A 21,926-nucleotide genomic window follows, 5' to 3' on the forward strand; every position below is an offset into this window, starting at 1 on the left:
TTCTTTTGGCTGCTCATCACCGTGTTTCACTTTTGGGAAAGAAGAAGAAGAAGAAAGGGAAAAAAAAAAAGCGGGATTCGGATATAACGCTGCAACTTCCCCCTTTCCGCCAGGACCCGAGCGGCCAGAGGTGAAGTAGCGCAGTGCTCCGCCGTGAGAGCTTGTTTCGTTGGCTTTTGTTTTTTATTATTATGGGGCTTTTCATATATCGACCGATAACGTCTGCGCGCTGGACACACCGCCCGTGGGAGTTGTTGTTGGTTCTGACGGCGAAGTAAGTCACAGAATCCTCCGCCGGAGTCGCAGCTTGGCCGCGGGGGGAATAAAAGCTTTGCTCGCCCAAGTGAAGGCAGATCCGCGTCTCGTTCGGACGTCGGCCGCTCCTTGTCCCCGCTCCCTGTCCCCGCTCCCTGTCCCCGTCCCCGCTCCTGTCCCTGTCCCTGTCCCATGTGGAGGGACGAGTGACAGCACTCCATTGTGCTCGATCCCCTCCTCTGGGCCAGGGCTTCCCAACCCGGGGTCCGCGGCCCCCTGGGGGGGGGGGGGGTCCTCAGTTAACTTTCATCATTTATTTATTTATTTATTTATTGATGAGCTGTTTTATTTATTATTGTTGGTTTTTTTAAATGTATTTTTAAATATACATTTACTCTTCATCAGTTTATACTTTATATACTGTATATTACTCAACCACAGTAATTAGACTATTTAATTTATTGACCCTTTATTTAAGCGGGAGGTTGTCCTTGATATTAAAATATATTTTCCGATTCACCAGGTTACATAGTTAGAAAAGCCCCTCAATTAAAACAACTTGTTGTTGTTGTTGTTGTTGTTAGATGTGTAGTTTATCAGCTTGAAGTGAAATGTTGGAACCGCTCAGCAGTTTATTACACACATGGATATGTGCCTTTTTTGTGTGTGAAGTGCATGTGTGTGTATTGGGGGGGGCCTTGCCATAGAAAAGTTTGGGACCCTCCCACCCTGCCCCACCCCCACCAGTCTGGCAAACACCGTCCTCCATAGAGAGCAAACAGCACATTGTCCTCCTGCTTGCCGGAGGTGCTGCAGATAACAAATGGCAAGTTGAAGTTTAAAATTCAAATTGGGGGCTGACGGTGAACCTTTCCAGTGCTTTTAAATGGTTCAAATGGCCCATTGGGTCTTCATTTCAGAGGTTGTAGAATAGCATATTGAGGTAGGGCATTATTTTGCTGCTCCCATTGTTGCCGAGTGGATCTAGCGGAGCTGAAAGTAATGTGACCAGTGAGGTCAAGGTTATTGTTGCAGACAATAACTCTTATCCCGCATACAAACTGGATATAATCAGCACGCAGCTCAACGAGTTTCCAAAATCCTTTTTGGCCTGATAAGGATGATTAATCCTATATTGTGTGATTCAGCCATTAAATTTGCCATAATAGGCAAAGTATGTTTTTTTTTTTTTTTTTGTTGTTTGTTTTTTAAGTTTGTGCAGTGATCTCAAGAGAACGCAATGAAAATTTTCATTGGAGTTTTAAATGAGTTTTCCCAAATACCACTGTTGGGTTATATTGGACCCCTTTTCCCGTGAATGTTTTAATCAGAGTGGGACAGATGGGATGCGGCCTACGGTTATATAACAATGCATTTCTTTGGAAACTAAAGCCCACACATGGCTAAGGTTAAATATCCTTGGAAATCAGCCAAAAGCTTCAGGAACTCCACCGCAAGTGAGTGCACTTTTACTGGTGTTTTTCTTTTTAACCCCCTCTAACCTCCCAAAATGGTCATTCTCCAGACCAAATTATCATTCTCCAGACCATTTATTTCCATGTTGCTCTTGAGTGAGTGTTAGTCCTCATGGTCTGAGGTTATGAATAATAATCTGGCTCATTTTTTTTTTTTTTTTTTTTTAACAAGCTTCCCTAACCAAGCTGTAATTGAGATTCCCTATTATACTGTGTTTGATTGGATTCTGAGCACGGCGGTCATAACTTTTCCCCAACGTTAACCCAACCCCTCCTTCCATTCTGGTTTAAAAAAGAAAAAAAAAAACAGCCGTTACTCCGAAACAAAGGTCTCTGGACGTCTTGACAAATGGCCTCGGCCATCTCGCAGACGCTGACTCTTGCCCTCCAACACCCCAGGGGGAACCAGACACAGAAAGACAGACAGACAAAGACACACAAGTACGACCCCATTGACCATCACATTGGAGTTCTACGGTCAATATTTGGTCATCCAGATCAATTATTATTATTGTGCAGCGCTCATATTTTCTTTATTTGTAAAAGTCTGGATGAGATTTAGGCCAAGGTCAGGCGCTGGCCGACCGCCATTATTCTTAGGATGATGATGATGACTATGACTAAGCGGCTGGCCAGATGGAGCCTCTGACATTGTCACTAGTGATGAAAGGTTCGACTCTTTTTTCAGATTTCAGATTCCTGACGAGTCACCCGGTTAAAAAAAAAAAAAGATTTGTTTGATTTTTCAACTCCCCGTTTGCTTGATTCAGTTGGTGTACCGCACGGTGAACGAGGGAGGACTTCCTGAACGATTTGGTGCAATGTCAAAGTGCTAATCAGTCACATTCAATATGAATTACACCAGTTGCCTTGGCCTGTTTTCTGCCTTGGACTTTAATTTCGTCACTAACTATTTTCAGCTTGTGAGTCGAAGACTCGGTCTTTTGCCAGAGTGACTGCCCACTCCTGAGTCATTTCAAGGATTTATTCGCTACGACCGACTCGTTCGCCAGTCCCGCGTCGCCCGTTGCCGCGTCTGTCTTTCCTCCTCCACCCTCGCTTTCGGACCTTTCAGCACCTACGCTTACTCCCCGGCCGCCGTCCTTTTTTGGCGTTGTGTCCCCCCGCGAGGAGATGAAACAAGGGCATCACACATCTCATCCTTCTTCTTGCGCTTGATCGCGCTTGTGTTTGCAGTTTGAGGACACTGCTGCAGAGTGGAGGACTTGGCCACGTTCCCAGCCCCGGCTGCTCTGAGGTGATTTCCTACAGTCTGCCTCGGAGAGGGGAGGCGGGGGGCCTGTTTCTCATACGAGCGCTGACTTTGAGCGATTCCGCATGCGGCGTTTCAGTCAATGACAAACCAATTCCCTTATGAGTTTATAGTGAATCAACCTTTTTTTTTTCTTTGCTTTTTCTTTCCTTCCTCAGGGCGTCAGACATTTTTGTCACCATACCTATTGAATTAGCGCATACAGTTAACTGGGGTATATAGTGCCTGTTTTATGGTAGTACGTTAAATGGGAATTTGTTCGCAAATTTGCCAGGACTAATATGCTTAGTAAACCTCTACCAACCGCCCCTGTAAGTAATTTATGGTCTCGGTTTACCTCTGGCCCCCGAGAGATCAAACAAAGCAAGCAATCTTCATGTGTGGCCTTCTAAAGGGCCCAAGGGTCACTGAAGCTATTTATTTCCGTCATTTATTGACACCATACCAAAGTCCATGTAGAAGGTAAACCAAAAGCAAAGCGTCACCAACGGAAACACAGGAAATCATTTATGTCAACATCTTGTTTTCTGCAAGTGACGGATGACATCGTCGAGTTAACAGTTGAGAGGGGGAGGGCCGACAGCTCAGGGGTCATGTTTGGTTCCCCAGTCCTGACAGATCTCCTCAAGAATTCAAAGCATCAACCAATGAATCCACAGGGACCAACAGTTAATCACCATATCCTCACTTAGGGAATGAAATGGGAATATAGATCGTTTTTTTTCTCATCCCAGTTGGTATCCCATGCAGTAGTAACAATGAATTATCATCCTATCAAGGGACCCAAGTCAAGGAGGCTTCGCTTTCTCAGCCTGTAGACCTCATGGCGGGGGCCGTTCCTCAGACTATTACAGGAACCACCGTGGCTGAATGGAAAGGAAAAGCAAGCAAGCGTGTCTTCATGTCTTTGTCGCTCAAGGCCGTCACGCCCTGGGGGTCCGACTCCACCACTCCTTGAATCTCTCCGCCGCATGAAAAGCAAAATGTCAGCAGTTCACCTCCGCTCCAAGACACAAATAAACCAACAAACCTTTAAACTTGAACTCAACTTGAAGTCGAAATTCACAAGAGCGTACAAAGTCATCATAATTCCCCCATAAACCTTTCTGCCCTCTTTGATTTTGTTGTTGCCGGTGTCGTGTTTAGTTGAAGTGGAGGACAACTGTGCAACGGAGGAAACCCTAGACTCTTAGTTGGCGTCTGGACTCTATCCGTCCACTGGCTCCGGGCCTCCCCAGAGAAACCTGCCGAAATTCCACATCAGTTGGTTGCCAGGTGGCCATGACTCACCGAGACATAGTGAAGCCCTAGAAGATGAGTCTGGTGCAACGGTGCCCCATGCCTCAATCCGTCACCTTCCTCAAAAATGGTTCAACTTCCTCTTAATAGAGGCGCTGTGTCGACCTGTAGGCACCTGTCTACTTCCTCGACTGTTTGCGTGAGTGTCAACGTAACGTGACCACTGCCAGGGTTAATAACAGGTTAAGCAGGATTTAAAATACGTACCTGTGAGGCTTTAAATGAAGATCTGTGCTGAGATATTTGCATCTTCTGCTCCAACAACAACAATGTCTCCAAAGCCAGCAGACTGATGTTCCACACCTCGGATATGCTGGGAGCATATCAAGGAATCTTGCATCACGTCAACAGCCACAGGGTGTTGTTTAAAAGCCGCGCAACCGGTTGAGATGAGGCTTTATTGTCATTTCTGAGGTGAGAGAGATCTCTGGTGGAAGTGAATGGCAGAGCAGAGCAAGGCAAGGCAAGGGCCCAGGAGCCAGGCCTCCCGGTTTTGGTCTCGCATTCCGGGAGCTTCAGGAAATGCACGGCGGTTTCAGTTGGCCGGAACGTTGGAATGAATCCCTTCTCGTAACCTGAAGACGCCGAACATATTTCCAGACATCAGTCATGGCTTTGTTGCGATTTCAACACAACGGGTGAGATAGCGGTGTTAACCGAACAACACGGTCTTGCCAAGCAGGTCCTTGACAGAGTTACCCTATTCTGTGGCACAATAGCCTGTTATGCCTCCCAGCAATATGGGCTAATATTTTCCATCACAGCATGTACATTTTATATCACGGTAATTTTGTATTTCGTTGTATCGTAACTTCTCTGGAAATGTAAATCGACATGCTTTTTGTTCATTACATCCATATGGTGATATGGAACCGTGACACACCATACCAGACCAGTCTGGTCTGGCTGACCATTCTCCCTTAAGCCTTTACATTCCCTGTTGGCCTCTTCTCTAAAGCTATGGCTTTGTCCAGCCCTGGCCTTTGTTTTTCCCCCTGTGTCATGTCACAAACACATGTCATGCTGTGTGTTGCGTCCACTCTGTTCAGATAGATGGTCGCCGTTAGCAACATCGTTTTTTATTTATTTATTTTATTTTTTTATTTTTTGTAAAGCCCATAGTTTAGCTGCTCGAACAAAAACAAAACAAACAAATTTCCCAGCTGGGAAAGCGTTGCAAGGTGTAAAACGCAGCCGAATCTGGACCTTGTCATCATGTCGTCCAAGCCAACCACTCATTATCTGTTGGAAGGTGTAAAATATCTATCGTTCTACGTTTCTGTCTGTCTGTCTGTCTGTCTTTCTATCTATCAATTCGCCCATGCTTATACCAGTTGGAATTCATTGGTGAAATGGTATTATGAGCACAAACTAATCAGTTTAAATATTGAAACATATATATATATATATATATATATATATATATATATATATATGTTTTTTTATATTAAAAAAAGCCTTGGGACTCCAAGGTCTAGGAATTCCGTGGAAATACAGCCTCCCCCGTTAAATGGTTTCTCGATCGCTCGGGAGAGCTTGAATGCATGACATCTGTGGAAATACGGTTCAGCCGAAACTAAGAGTAATTAAATTCACCTCCTCCCGGCATTGACACAGGCACGGCTGAGTCGTACGCACTGAACAACACACACGACCGGTCGAGTGCAGCTGGCCTGGAAGGATTGAGGCTGCGGCCCATTCACAGTTCAGCGAGTCCCCATTGTTTTCCATCGCATAAACAGGTGGTCTCTCTCTCAGCCGAGCTGCCGCCGCGGCTGCTGCAGTGACGCTAAAGAGGAATAGTAGTGGCTCCACGCCGCCCATCACTGTAGCCATCAGAGGCACAGAGACATGCATCTCGGGAACCAGGGGGGTACTAGAAGGGCTTCTACCGTGGATTTATATCTTTATTTGTTGTCCATTAAATCCACTGAGATTTAGCAGGTTCTCTGTGAATCGGGCTGGATTAGCGGCGCCCTGCTTCCCGTGTTTTTAAATGAAACACCGGGGGCGAGGGACCTTAATCTGGCATGCGTGGCATATAGTCGGAGCCGCCGGTGCGTTATCTTGGTTCTTTGTATTATTTATGCGGAGCGTCTAGTTTTGGCGCATGCATTTGGATCGGCTCTCGCCTCCCATCCTGTTTGTGTAGATGGCAGCGTTTCTGCTTGCGTTTATTGATATGTGCAGCTGGGTGTGTCTGTGGGGTTTGGCTCCTGTATTGCTTTACACTGGAACAACTGCTTTGTTGTTCATTCTTCTCTGTTGTGCTTGCTGTGCAACACTGTGACTTTTGGTTTCAGCCAATTGGGAGCCGGCCTGGTGCATGTATGAGCCGTGAGAAAGAATTTCTTTCATGAGAATGTGGCCGTGGGTGTCGTTTAGACCGTCATCTAAGCCTCCCAGAGTGGTGTGGAGTGTCATTTTGTGCTTTTAAGCGATCTTAACATTCTGACCCTGGAGCTACACTCAAGGATATCACCCTCTATTCACATCAAACTCCATTTACATAGCATCTGATTCATGGTAAAGGTTACATATGACTTATCGGAGAGTAATACGAGAATAAATTATTTTGGCTGCTTGACACTGTTGAGCAGTCTTTGAACACATGGCGTGGTGCTGAACGTTCTCCATGGCAGTCACTGAGACGTGTCCTGTCCTGGGACCAAAAAGAGTTCCAAGCAATCTTTTAAAATCTTCCCAGTCCAACAGAAGCCCCGTTTATCGAGGCCAAAAGCATAGAGGAGGGCTGTGTCAGCTTTAGAAAGATGCTTTGTTTGGCGTTTCAAGGACAATGCTCCTATGGAAAGGAAACAAATAGGGCAAGATTTTGAATGAACTACACCACGGCCCAAGGTCCACAGTGGGCAGAGCTAATAGGTCACCAGGAAGCACTTTGTATCGTAACGGGACGTAGACTCACGTGACCTCCATTTAGTCTGAATTTAATGCAACCTATGTGGACGAGGTAACTGGCATAATGTCCACAGTGACCCATGGACCCCTACACACCCGTCTGTCAGCGACGCAAGCCGGGTGGAGTTAGCAGCCGTGGATGGACTTTCAGCTTATTGCTTCATTCTTCTGCCTAAACACACACTCAGCAAATCCACGGAACAAACACTACACAAATGCAAGCACGCCAACAAAGGAAGCCCTTGGCATTCGTTCCCATCATCAGAAACATGATGGTTAACAAATATCCCAGTTTGTACGTGCCAACAATGCCAAATCCTCACAACAAACGGTGAAGAATGAACTACCGGTAAACAGAAAGAGAGATGGATGGGCTGTGGTAGGAAGACGCTCACTCGTAACAGCCTATTTTTCTTCCTTTAATTCCCGTAACTTCTCCAACAATGGCTGCGTTCATTTTAATTTGCACTCGAGGTCTAGGGATCCACGCGTTTTGGAAAGCGCCCTCTAATTGGATATCACCGAGGCGTGAGTTGTCCAACGTAGTCATGTGATGTCATGTGTTGTGCCAAGTTCAGTTAAGGCTCATTTGCATTGGGTTCATGGGAAGAGGTGCGGGCCGTTGCCAAACCCAAGGCCAGCGGCCGGTATACTCCTCCAACAACTTCCTTAAAGAGAAACCTAATTGCCACTTGTTCGCTATTAGGCCTGTTTAGTCTCACCGCATATATCCTGATTGGACCTGGCTGGAGCACAATCACTTTGCAGTTAATATCCAATTACCCCCTGCCCATGATCCCCCTCCCCCAGCCCTGTCCTCCAGCTGGACGTCCTATCCCATCCCCCTGTTGGTCTCCACCGGGGTGAGGTGACCGCTCGTAACTGACCCATGTCAGCTCGGCCGGACCTAACCCGCGAGTCAAAACGTGAAGAAAGTAAACACACGCGCGGTCAGTCAGGGGGAGAATGTCAGTTGAGCTAAGTTAGGGTGTCATTTACATTTACGATGCGCGTTAATGGGACAGCGGGGCCCATGTGCCTGTGACTGTCACAGCCCTATTTCCCGCCCCAATCGATCCGTTTTCAGCTTCTGGACCGGGGTTAAATAACAGGGTAGTATATGGTCGCTGTGGAGGGGGCCATGTTTATATGTTTGGCCCCGGCGCTCTCTCTTTGTTGGACGGCAGAGGCTTTTTGTTCGCAGAGTGTTTTTGTTGAGTGCTGTTGGTGTTGTTAAAGGCGGCGCAGCGGGGTTTATTATCTCATCTTGTCAGTGAGGGCTCAGTACCCTGGGCCTCTATGGCCACTGTGTTTGGATTCTGTGGGAGTCGACTGATAAAGAGGACGGGGGCTGTTGAGAAGTTGACACACTGCAGAATCACTGTTCAAACACACACACACACACACACACACACACTTATCTCGTACGCAGGCTGAATGCCTCCTCACTTCACCGGTCCCTTCCGCATGGGGTTTGTATTTCTGTGTGTTTGTGTGTGCTTTTGTTTCATCCCATGTGGGCCATGCAGGTACTTTGTGTGTGTGTGTGTGTGTGTGTGTGTGTGTGTGTGTGTGCGCGCGTGCGTGCGTGCGTGTCAGTGTTAACTGCTGCGCTAGCTCTTCCTTGTTTGCTCCACCGGTCATATTGGTGATTTGGCACATTTTTTCCCTGCCCAGTCAATGAGCCACTATTTTCACAGACCTGACTCACACTCTTCTCTTCCAGTTGTTCTCTTCCATTTCGGTAAATTGCCGCCAATTCTCTACTGACGAGCCTAACTGTCTGAAGTCCTGGTGCTGTGCATCATCATCGTGGAGCTGCACTTATTAACCAGAGTGGAACACACTGATGTGGGCCCCGTGGGCAGCTTTCCTGTAATGGAGGATTTTCGACTGACTGTCTCTCATTCAATGTGAAATCCGGCTTTGTTTTATTGCCGAGCCGCTGTTAGAATACTGATTCAACCTCCTGGCTCGGATTCTGACCTTTTCTCCAAGGCGCTCACGGATGCAGCTCATTAATAAGGAGACTGATGGCAAGAGGAGTTTGGCGACTAATTGGAGTAGTGAATGCATATGCACACGCACACAAACACACATGCACGCACGTTAACAATACAGTACATCCCCCCTTTCTGTCCTCCGTCCTTTTATCGCTGGCGGAAAGAACAGTTGGCAACATTACATGTGTGACTGTGAAAGAACTTTTGCATGAATAAACTAGAACAAGAACAAATCCCAACGGGTCCCACCTTCCACGGTCCCCTCGTGAGGGCCCTGCTCCTCTGGAGTGCCCCGTCGATTGCCTCACGTGGGTAATGTTGGTCCACAAGGGAAGGGGGCGTGGCTCCTCACTTCCTGGCACGCCTCCAGGTGGCTCGCCATTGGTCCATTCGCTGGAAAGGCAGAAGGCTTTATTCAAGCATCCAGAGCACAAGTTTTTTTTTTTTTTTTTTTTTTTTTTTTTTTTACTTTTTCTTCTTTTCAGAGGAAGCCCTCCGGAGATTTGACAAGTATGAAACATGTTCATCACTCTAATTGGTGGTTCGCCAAGATTCCTTTCCGCCCTCTGCCCGGCTGGAGCCCAGCATGGCGGCCCAACAGGGATCCGACCACACACCTCTAAGGCTTAGGTAAAGGCTTTGTAAATCCTGGCAGACTTCTCCTCCGCCCAGGGATGGCAGTGGGCGGTATTTTGTGTTTGTGTAAGGTGTACCGGTATGGTAAGGTATACTGGTATTTTGCAGTATCATCGTGTTTTTACAGTTTCTTCAAATACAGTCTCCTTCATAGTTTGGAAAAGACTATGAATGCCGTCGCCCATATCCCTCAGCCCTAGCGAGCAGGATTTACAAAGATTATGAAGCGGACAAGCATCAATCCACTTGGCCAATCTGTTATGGGGTCAGCGGTGAACCTTTAGGCCCCGGGCGGCGGTTCTCCCAAGACATTGAGCAACATACCAGAGGAATAGATTGATAGAAGATGGATTTGGACAATGACAGCGGGGTGGGAAGCATAGACGATGGATGGATGGATGGATGGATGGATGGTGGTTAGGGATTGAGCTCGGCTTTTGTGCGCCGGCGCTGAGCCGCCATCCCACCGCGCGCGGGCCGGTTCAGGCACGTTGGCATTATTATTAGTCCATGTCGAACACACTGCCCTTAATCCTCTCCGGCGGTTTTGTTTGTGCCTGTGCAGCGTCGGGGCCCTGGAGGTAGGATGTCTGGCCCGGCTGTCAGAGCTCGTTTTCCAAGCCGTTTTCCTTTCTTTTTTTTTTTTGCTTTTTTGTTTTTTTGTTTAAATGAACACCGCGTTATCAGCCACTTGCCAGCGCGCCGGAGCGACAACAGCCCCAATGACACCTTACCCCTGTTCTAACTCACAATGTGTCCTGTCTTCTCGTGGTCGCTCTGTGTTTGTTTGACTCGCAGCTTTGTTTGTCGTGGGGGTCGGTTGTGAAGCGGAGCTGTGTGGCCCGGGGAGACGGCAGCCTAGCATTTCCACAGGGACTCTCCGCGGACATGAAAACCTCTGATGGCAGAATTTCGCTGTTCTGCGCAGAGCTCCTCTGGCGATGTCATATTAATGGTACGGGTTGTTCGTCAGCAGCCCTTACAAATGACACGCTGTTGGAAGGGGTTGCGTAAGTGGCCGTGGACCGCCCCAGGCGCCGTTAAACCCTTCGCCTCGTCCGCCCTCTGTGTGTGTGTGTGTGTGTGTGTGTGTGTGTGTGTGTGTGTGTGTGTGTGTGTGTGTGTGTGTGTGTGTGTGTGTGTGTGTGTGTGTGTGTGTGTGTGTGTGTGTGTGTGTGTGTGTGTGTGTGTTTACCACCCGCTCGATCTACTCGCCGTCGGATCCATTTTGCCGATGGCCGTCGTCTCCCCAGACAAACGGATGGGGTGGACCGCCTCCCCTCCCCTCGAGTAGAAAGCGAGTAGAAATTCTGAGACGATAATAATGGGGCTTTACGTCATGTTATGTACTCTGTTATTACTTTGTACATGACAGGACGGGGTGGTGTGCGGGAGGAAAACATTACATATGTGTCATTATCAATTAAATTACGTCATTGTGACCGTTATTATCCTGCCAGTTGGTCGCCACCTAACTGGCTTCTCATTCCCCATAGACGCCCATTGGTCTTTACAGGAGTCGCAGAAGACCGAGCGACGAGACGAACACGTGCTCTGCATCCAATAAATTTGTCTTACTCAACTGTATATAAATGTAAATGTAAATGTATGGCCCGCTTGAGGCTAAAGAAAGCGATTTGTAGGTGGAGTTTTGTTAATGAGGCGGCTGTTGAGCTGCCTCACTTCAGGCATCCGCCCGGGGCCCCCGCGGGTCCCTGGGAAGCCCCGCAAAACTCGTCCTGTTAAAAATGTAAACACGCCGCAGCGAATTTAAGGAAACCTTCGCAGAATTCCCGAGAAATTTTCTCGCCGAAACGAAGCGACTGAAACCATAGATCATAGTGAGCGCCTTACAAATTATTACAGATCATGAATACGGCCTTGGAACAGCCAGCATTCCACACTTTGTCATATAACAAATAGTTCCATATAACAGGAATTTGTCACGGTGAGTCTTAGTGCATAATGCTCTGGACCATTAGCACAAAAAGTCTGGAAAAAAAATAAAGTGAAAAAAAATAGCCAAATATACAGAACAGAAATAGCCAAATAACTGAAAACTTATACAACAATATACAAAGTGTGATTTTATTTTTCATTGCATCATAATAAATGATCACATCACTGAGAAAAATCCTAGATATAACTTATATATTAATATTGCATCACTTAATAATGACAATAAATGCATATAGATATTTAAAAGAAAGAACTCATTATGTCTTGACGTGTCTTTCTTCTGTTGTTATACCCATGCTGGTCTCCCCTTCCCCCACGTGGGAACAGAGTACTTGGGGACGCCGGCCTTGCAGCGTGGTGGCAAACTGAGTTTCTCCGAGCTCCTTTTGTCCGAGCTGAGAGCGTGCCATTCTTACGTGACCGCGTTGATTAATCGATCGGTAATTGTATTGGCGGCGTGTCTCGCAGATTTCAATTTGCACCTCAATGTCACTTGCGGTGGCGCGGCCCCCTTCCATTGTTGGGGCCCTTACCCAGTGGCGGCGGGACTTGGAGCGAGTTCAAGGTCAAACAAAGAAGCGGTTTCCCTGCCGCTGGGTTCACTTCTCCCTTTGTTGCCGTCCGATGGACTCTCCGGACGCCGTGGACGGCAGATCACATTGTATATTGGCAATTTTTTATTGTTTATTTTTTCTGGTTTTGTTAAGTTTTAGGTTTATTGTATAATGTCTATTTATCCATCCATCCATCCATCCATCCATCCATCCACCGCCCCTAGTCTGGAGGGTCTGGACCGCGGGGCCCTGCCGGCAACGGTCAGCCCAATAACCAGCAGTTGTCTATATATTCGCTTGGGGGGGAAGCGGATCGCGGGCGCCCCGTTGTGCCTCTCCATGCGCCCCGGTCTCCCTCTCCCTCTGCGATCCCTCGATGGGGTTATTTTGGTTTTGAACCGCACGCAACTATCAAGCCGAAGGACACAAAACAAGTAATTTGCCGTCTTTGCCAACAGGGACAGGGACGGAGCACCGGTTCTCACCGGCCGCAGCGCGGAGGTTTGCTTAAAGCAGTCGTTTAATTAGGTGTTTTAAAAGGAAAGTGAAAAAAATAAATGATAATAAAAAGATCAAATTGTGTAATTATCTCAGAAGAAGCCCATACAGGTCCTGGGTGGCGGCGGCTCCCCCAGGCTAGCCAGCCCACCTCCCGGTAACGTGTGTGTGTGTGTATGCGTGTGTGTGTGTGTGTTTGTGTGCATGCGTGCGCACGTGCGTGCGTGCACTCTGCACCGCCGCGTCGTTCTTCAATATCTAAACCGACCAAAAGGAAGAGAGAGAGCCCGTTCCAGAAGGCCCTATAAATTCTCTTGGTGGATTTCTTTAGACGGGGAGGGAAGCGCCGGGCGTGGTTAAAGCGCCGACGCCGAATACCAGATCCTATTCAGCACGCTTTGAATTGGCAGAGGCCATTAAAGTAACAAAATAAAAGGACAACAATCGCCTGAAAAAACAACAGCCGATGGACGCAGCCGATCACTGGTTGCCGATATATTCGTCCAACTACCAGTCTGTCTGTCTGTCTGTCTGTCTGTCTGTCTGTCTGTCTGCCTCAGTAATGCAAAGTTACCCAGAAGGATAGAGTAATTAATTACTGACTTCTCCCTTTTTAAATCTCTTGGATTGACTCTGCATTCGACAAACACATGATCCCGTGATCATCATGCTTGGTTACATAACAACCATTACCTCCAGTTCAACCAACACTGCGGATGCTTCCGGCTGGTGAATAAGTAATACAGGATAAAAAATTCAAGTGGATTCTGAAAATTAGGGACGAACACATGATCCGTCTGTGTGTGCGGCTGGTGTTTGCTCCAAGGTGGTCCAGCTGAGAGTGTGACATATCCCCCTGGCCGAGTCGGCGTCATCCCCTAAAGCCCCTTATAACGCCCGTACAGCTGCCGTAGAAAAAAAGAGCGAAAGTAGCGCGGGGATATTGGAGGGATTGTGAGGCGCGGGTGGTTCCCGGGGATTACGCGGGCGAGAGTTAATGACGACATCGGCGGCGGTAAAGTCGCGGCGTCGCCCCCGGGCGTCGGGCCGTGGCCGCCGGGCGACAACAAGGTGCTGTTTATCATCAGTGGGCCCCGGCCCCCCGCTCGTCTCACGCGGAGGGTGGTGTCACGTGGTACGTGGAGTGCACGGTTACACGAAGCTGCTGTCCCCGCTGACGCCTCGGCAGAGGCCAGCGAGTCGAGCCAACACTCCACGCCGTGGTCCCCGTAATGAAGCCCTTGTTGCTTTTGTTTCACGCAACGTCATCTAAACCAGTGTTCCCCAACCGCTGTGGTGAGGGCCTGTGCCGGGAAAAGGCTTCAAATTCCACTTAAGGGAAGAAAATACTGGAGACTGGCTGGTGTGTTGCCAGATCAAAATCGCAAGGCTCCAATGATTTATATAATTCATCGGTTCCAGCAAGGGATGGGCATTAATTAAGTTTTTTAGAGGTCGACGAATAACAAAAATTTCAGTCGATTAGTCAACTAGCTATGACGTCATCACCCTCCCCCCAAACATAATCCATTAAAAAAACAGTTACCGATACATCAATAATATGTCTGCAACAGGTGCTATTTAAATGTATTATTTTATTTTTCCAAATAGGCCAATATAAGTGCTCCACTGACCAAACAAAAACAAGTCCAACAAATCCATTAGTCGACTAATCACGCCCATCCCTAGTTCCAGCCGAGTAGCAGTTCTGTGTTCATCAGAACAAGGTCCACACTGAAAGTGGGAACTAAGAATTGTGATCAACAATTTGTTTTTGAGAATCCGTTCTCGACGATTCACTCAATAACAAAAAAAAGGAGTCTCTCAAACGATGCCAAAAATTGTTGCTTGACTTTCTGACTCATTGATTTCATTCAGTCGGTGTAACACTTGGCGAGGGAGGGTCGGGAGAGCCCGTTTGGCTGGATTCTTGTGAGGATTCACACAAGAATCATTTAATTCTGCCAAAATTATTAGTTTTTTTTGTGGAATGTAAATGGTAACTCCCAACTCCTGAGTCATTTGAAAGATTGATTTGCTCCGAAGACATCATTTGCGGGTCCTGCATCACTTATAATAAGCACAGTTGTACATGTTTACGGTGTTTTTCGCGAAGACCAGGAAAGCGGTGTCGCCGTAGGATTATTTCATTGGAAAAAGTGTGCGGCGGCAGATTAACTCCAAAAGCTCTAAACCCAGACATTGTGTTTGTGAAAGTACCCATGGTAAGTGCTGAAAGTAGCCATACTAACAGCCCTCCAGCCAGCGTGGCACTGCAACCTGCCAGTCTGTCTCGGCTTTCGTGAAAGGCTGCTGAGATGGAATTTTGCCTCCAGACACGTACTGGAAGTGCAGTGCGGATAAAACACAGGCGGACTGGAATGGCTGGTGGCCACTTTGGTCACAGCTTTGGAGCGAAGGCAAAGGGCGGGCTTTTGATTTGGTGTTATTCCAGCTGTCTAGACGTGCTCTGAAGTGTAACAGTGCTAAACATAATACCGATATTTAATGTGCCTGGGCTCAAGGAAAGAAGTGACTCTTTAAAGGCCCCCCTTCCTCTGGAATGTTGTTTTGAGGCTTTCAAATGTCCGCACCGTGCGCTGTTATTCTTATGTGATATATGTCTTGAAACCAAAAAAGGGCTCCCGGAGCCTCAAAGCGAGTATGACAGCAGTGCCTGCGGGGCTTATTCTTCCTTTGTCATGGACCAGTAATAGGGTCTCGATGATCCCAGGGAGAGGAGACACCGGGGCCCATCAAACGGCGAGAAATAAGTAACGGGCCACTTCCTGAAAGGGCCAGAGGTGCGAGGTTCGCACCTTTTTGATATCCGAGCCCCACCCGCCGAGAGCCTCTGCGTCGAGGTTGAATGTTGGATAATGACGAAGCGACATCAAAAGCATTCCGCCGCCGCCGCGGCATTGAGATTGTCCCATCGCCCCTCGTGAGGGCCCGCCAGGCCGGGGACTAATCCATCTGAATGAGGTCATCTGGCCCTACAGGGGGTTGAAGACAATCTCCCTTGTCTACGGCTTAGAGACAGGAAGCTCGCGGCCCGCTCTCCGGTCGCCACGGTGATACAGGAGACATACGACGACAGACGGCACAGGCGAAAATTATGAGTAATGTTGACCCCACTGACCACGGCTGTTAACCATAACTGTTTCCGCCAGACTGTGTCCGCGGTGTGCTACCGTTTACACAGGATTAGGACCGTTATATACAGTATATACATATACATATACATATACTGTGTATATATAATCACGATGTCTGCTTGTGGAAAATCCCATTTTAAAGAATCCAGCCGCCGGAGGTTCATCACGTAATGTGGTAGTTTAAAGTACCATAACTACACCCAACCTGTCTATTTTTGTACCCAAACTCTTCCTACTATTTCAGACCTCATACCATGGAGACCTCAGGTGATCCTCTCTTCTCGGTTTCATTAAATCAGACTACAAAATTGGGTACAATATGTGTATTGTGTCCGTGTAATGAAACAACTGCTTATCATACACAACCTTGTGCGTACGAGCCTGAACGGTGCCGGATTTTTGGGTCCGATGCTGATCCTGATTTCGAGGAGTCCTCGCCCACGATTGCCTTCAAATTAAATCAATTTGATATTTTATTAAAGTTTCTATATTTGGGCGCACATTTAACTTATACACAGAGAAATAAATAAAAATCATCACACAAAGAACTTTTTGATAGATAAAAAAAACTATGTAAAAGATTATATAAAATGACATTATTACTTTTTTTCTGTTCCAGTGAACGCATCATCACTTCCTGAACGAGTTAGTATTCCGAGGTTCCCATGAACGCAGCATGGCTTTCTGCGTGGAAAGCCGCTTCTAAACGCGAGTATAAACCAACGTGGATGGATTTATGCCGCCTCGTCGAACTTCTGCGCCTATTTTCATCAGTGTTTTTTGGTTAATTATACTTAGTCAAAAACCGGGACGCGTCGGCTGCGTAACTGCTGATCCCGATGTTGTCAAAAGTCAAATAATGGCAGATATAACGGCCAAACCGATATAACTGTCTGGCTCTTTTGTGCATGAATTAAGATATTAATATCTCCATATGAAGATTCTCCATTTCAGCACAATGCTATACAATTCAAAAATGGAGCCAATTTGGAAGTATAATTGGGTTTATTTGTAACCCGCCACCAAGAAAATGAACTATTAGGAGCAGTTATTGTGATCCAATGATAGATTATCCTGCTTTAGTGCCTACTTAGGTTGGCTGCCTTGGCCGACGCACAATGGCTGTGTTTTCCCTGCAATAAATGGAGCTAATCTGATGGCATTTAGATTTTCGTTAAGTGCTTTCTTACAGTCGATTACCCTTTGCAGCTATTGTGGCCCTCGTGTGTGAACTTGAACTATAAGTGCTTTGATTTAAAAAAAAAAAAAAAAAGTAGATTTGGTTTGTGAGATGGCTAACTCTTTGATCTCCTTTGTGTGAGAGAGAGAGAGAGAGAGAGAGACATTATGGCGATGTGAAAAGGCAAAGGAAACGCTCGTATGGAATTAAGGATAAAAAGCAAACGGCGACGGAGGGAGGGGGTTGAAATCTCTTCGGGGGATGATCAGTCTCTTGAAAGAAAGAGCGGATTGCTCAAGCTTATCATCCATCACAACCCCCCCAACCCTCTGTGCTGCATTGTGCCACTGTTGCCTTTACAGTTGAATGGGAGTCTTGTTGTAAGAGATGCAAATGTTTTCGAGTGTGACGCTGCTTTTGCCGTTTTCCCGCCTCGAGCCTCATTCACCCCGGAGGGGGTGGGCTGCACAAGCCTTCTGTGTTGTCTGTCGGATGGGACGGCGTTTCTGGCGGCGACAATCGAAAACCCTCCTCCGGTTTCCTTTACGCGCGGGCATCGCGCCCCTTATCGGCCGGCCGGGCCTCGCCACGTCGCCGGCAGATCACGTTTTAAAAACCAGATCTAACCAGAAGTGAGTCGACGCTCCTCCGAAAAACAACCACGGCGCGTCGAGCCGACGGGACAAATGTGGCGGTTTTGGATATCACAGTTACCCGGGCCCATTTCAAAAGGCGGTAGATCACACCCCGCCCCCCGGGCCCCGTGCAGAGTTATTGCTTCTTCATCTTCACATTAGGTGTTGCTGCTCTGCAATGAGCGGCAACACCTGATACCCCGAGGTGCGGCCGCGCCGGGGCGGGGTGGGGTCGCGCGTACGCCGAGTTCTGCTCGGCGGGGAAGCGGATTCGATGCGGTGGAGCTAAACGGAGGCAAAATCTTTCCCTTCAAGGCCAAAAGAGATGAGATGGAAAGGGAAATACCTCGGGGGGGCTACAGTAGCCGGCGAGATATGTGATCTCATAATGACCGGAGGATTAAAACGGCGCACAGCCGCTCTTGGACTCCCGAGCTGCCCTGTGAGTCAAGCCGAAGAAATGCTGTTCCACTTGAACCTTTTTTTCTTTTTTTTTTTTTTTTGTTCTTTTATTAGCCGGAGCTGCCTGGGCTCCCAGTATCCTGTGTCTTGACGGTTATGTAACAGCCAGGGGCCCGAATGGGAGCCGCAGCGACAGCAGACACTGCAGGCACCTCCCAAAATCAAAGCTTAGTAACAGCAGTTCAGCGCTTATTCAGTCTCGTTTCTTTATTATTATTATTTTTTTTTTTATCGTTTTTTTTTTTTCCTTTTTCAAAAACAGGAGCAGCGCAGGGATGCCAACACCTACTGCAGTGGTAAAGCTCATCCGGGTGATCATTAGCGGGTTCAAGCGGCGCGGCAGCGTCGTCAACTTTATTCCAAAAATGCTTTTCTCCCCTGTTATATAACACCCCTGCAGACCTCACGACTTGAGCGCTTTTGCTCGAGTTGGGTGGGGGGTGGGGGGGGGGGGACTCGAGTGAGGCTTCGTTTCAAAGCCCGGGCAACAAAAGTTTCCACAGCGGATGTAGATCCGTACGAGAGAGAGAGAGAGAAAAGCAGTTTGCGCTACTCGGTGTCCAAGGCACGAAAAGGCTGGATTCCAAAACACAGCAAGTAAAAATTGGATTCCAAAGGAAAAGAGAGGCTGCGGGGTCCCGACTGACGTTATTAATTCTTAGTTTCCAGGACTGCTGCCAGGACGCGGGGCTGTGCTTGAGATGATGTCATAACTGACGGAGTTTTAATTCCTCGCTGCTCCTCTCCCCCCTCGCTACAGGTTGATCCGAGGAGCGGAATCGCCCCCGAACTCTTGAGTTGCCGTTCGGGAGCACCGTGATGGCAGCGCGCGCCGGACCCCTGGACATGCTTTGACCGCCGCGCCGCCCCTCCCCCCTGCGCGCGACGTTTTCCGCCGCCGAATACATCGCCGCTCGCCTGTACTGCCGCAGCGGCCGAAAAACGCTCGAGCGGTCTTCTTTTTCACTCTGCGGATTTTTGCAAGTTTAAAAAAAAAAAAAAAAATAAAAAAGACTGCCATCATGCCCATCCTGAAGCAGCTGGTGTCCAACTCCAACCAGTCCAAGCGGCGGTCCCGGGCCGACCTGACCGCCGAGATGATCAGCGCCCCCCTGGGGGATTTCCGCCACACCATGCACGTGGGCCGGGGCGGAGACGCGTTCGGGGACACGTCGTTCCTCAGCACCCGGTCGGGGGAGCCTCCCCGGGAGCCGGAGCCCAGGCAGGGCGGCTCGCCGGGGCCCAAGCCGGGGCTCCTGTCGCGCACCTTCCGAAGCAGCAAGCGCTCGCAGTCGGTGAACCGCGGCGACAAGTTCGAGAGCAGCGTGGCGGCGCCCGCCGGCGGCTCGTCCAACTTTGTGAAGAACGCCATTTCCCTGCCCTATCTCAACGACGAGGACGCCACCATGGGCGTCCGGCTGCCCAAGAGCGCCTCGTCCAGCCCCATGAAGAAGCTGGCGGAGATGGACCAGATCAAGCCGGCCAACGGGGCGGCGGCCATGGCGACCTTGGACGCTGAGTTCGACGAGCACAACTTTGGGGTGCTGACCGACCTCCCGCCGTCCCTGCCCAGGGGCGGCGGGATGAAGCACGCCGAGTCCATCATGTCCTTCCACATCGACCTGGGGCCCTCCATGCTGGGGGACATCCTGAGCGTCATGGAGAAGAAAGGCTGGGAGGAGGACGACCTGGGCTACGAGGAGGGCAAGGGCAGCGAGGGGCGCGGCTCCCCCTCCTTCAGCCCCCCGATGGAGGACGAGGGGGACGAGGAGGAGGACCGGGCTCCGGCGAGACCCCCGCGCAGCATGTACCGGCAGAGGGCGCCGGCGGACCCCTACACGCCGGAGCTGCACGCCAGGAGCAACCACCAGCACCTGGACAGCTGCTCCGTGTCCAGCTCGGGCTCGGCGGCGCTGGAGGAGAAGCCCGGCAACCACCTGCTGGAGGGGGACACGGACAGCGCCAAGTACAGCTCCCCGCGGGGGGAGGACGACAGGGACTTCTCCTTCATGGACGACGACGACGACGAGATCAGGGTGTAGCCGGCGGGGGGGGCGCCGCCGACGAACAGTCCCGGGGCGCGTCGTTGACGATTCAGGAAGCGAGGGAGGGTGGGGCTGAGTGAGGTAGAGCAGGAAGGCCACATCCCGGTTCTATTACTAATGGGTCTTAATCTTAATCTCTGCACTTTTTCAGCTACTCCTTTTTTTTTTAATTTTTATTCTTTTGTTTTCCGAAGAAGGACTCCTGTAACCCTGTCATGAAGCCTTAGACGGCGCTGGGCCGGACAGCAGTGAAACGTGCCTGCGGACGAGTGACGGACTGAATGGAAATGAATAGGACGCTCCGAGCAGATTGACATGCAGACGGAACAAACGATTGCGAGGAATTGCGATTTCATTGAAATGTTTGATTCGCCGTTTTTGTTTTTTCATTCTAAATGGCAACCCCCCCCCAAACCTAAATGAACGTTGTGATTGAACACAAACCTCCAAAACATCTGCCAAAGGCCTTCGCTTTCAAGGGTCAAAACCGTTTTGGACCAACTGAACTGTGCCATTGCTGCTTATTTTGGGGGAGGGAAGGAAGAGGGGGAAGCAAAAACAAAGTGAAATTGATTCAGAAGTGTGTGTGTGTGTGTGTGTGTGTGTGTGTGTGTGTGTGTGTGTGTGTGTGTGTGTGTGTGTGTGTGTGTGTGTGTGTGTGTGTGTGTGTGTGTGTGTGTGTGTGTGTGTGTGTGTGTGTGTGTGCGTGCACATATATATAGATATATATGTATACTGTATATATATTGATATATATATATACTGTTTATATAGATATATATATATATATATATATATATATATATATATATATGTACTGTATATATATTACATTACTGTGGCCACAGAGCTCTGAGGCCAATAACACTAGTTCTTGGCCTCGACCCAAAACAAATAAAATGTCCCTTACTCCCGACTCCCTTTCTTCTCACTAAGTGGGAATTGCCTGAGTGTTTACTTTTATTTGGTGTACATACATTATTGAGTAGTTGCTCTACTGTGGCCCGTTAGATTTCACCAGTAGCTTTCCCTTTCACTTAATTCTGCCCCGACTCTTTGGCGGCTGAAATTCCATGCGTCACACAAACGGCTTTTTTGAAATATGTTTTTTAATTTCATTATTCATTCATTTTCCACAAGGGACACATCATACTTGCTCACGTAACGTGCACTGTTTTATCATGTGAGCGTGTTGATTTGCAGGGTTGTTGTTGTTGTTGTTTCTCCTGTTATGGTTGATTTCCCAGAGTGTTTTTGGGTCTTATAGGGGAGGGTTGGTTAATTTGGCTTATACTGTAGTGTATATGGCACTTGATGAAATCATTCATTATAGACTGAGAATGTTTTATTTTACTGATTATTTTTTCAGTTTTGGGGGGGTTATTTTCAATTGACACACACACACACACACAAACATATATACAGTATACATAAATGTGAATTATTGAAAAAAGAGGCCTTTTGTACAGGTACAGGATTTTTTTTTTCATTAATATTTTCATACTGACTGCAGTTTGTTTTGGTTTGTGAATGTTGTGATATATGGATTGATTGATTGATTGATTGATTGATTGA

At 48.3% G+C, this 21,926-nt stretch overlaps 1 protein-coding gene across 1 annotated transcript; it reads left to right on the forward strand.

The window, feature by feature from the left end:
* The first annotated feature begins 29 nt into the window (after positions 1–29).
* On the forward strand, positions 30–21,042 carry cdc42ep4b (CDC42 effector protein (Rho GTPase binding) 4b). Its single transcript, XM_080021849.1, has 2 exons — positions 30–130; positions 19,067–21,042. The coding sequence occupies exon 2, from the start codon at positions 19,329–19,331 to the stop codon at positions 20,346–20,348; it is 1,020 nt and encodes a 339-aa protein (XP_079877975.1). The 5' UTR covers positions 30–130; positions 19,067–19,328; the 3' UTR covers positions 20,349–21,042.
* The last annotated feature ends 884 nt before the right edge of the window (positions 21,043–21,926 follow it).

This window comes from Zeus faber (genome assembly GCF_960531495.2).
Source record: "Zeus faber genome assembly, chromosome: 20".
Classification (NCBI taxonomy): Eukaryota; Metazoa; Chordata; class Actinopteri; order Zeiformes; family Zeidae; genus Zeus; species Zeus faber.

Bases quoted from the DNA above. Each gene is read 5' to 3' on its own strand.
- cdc42ep4b (XM_080021849.1), top strand. From the start codon at position 19,329: ATGCCCATCCTGAAGCAGCTGGTGTCCAACTCCAACCAGTCCAAGCGG.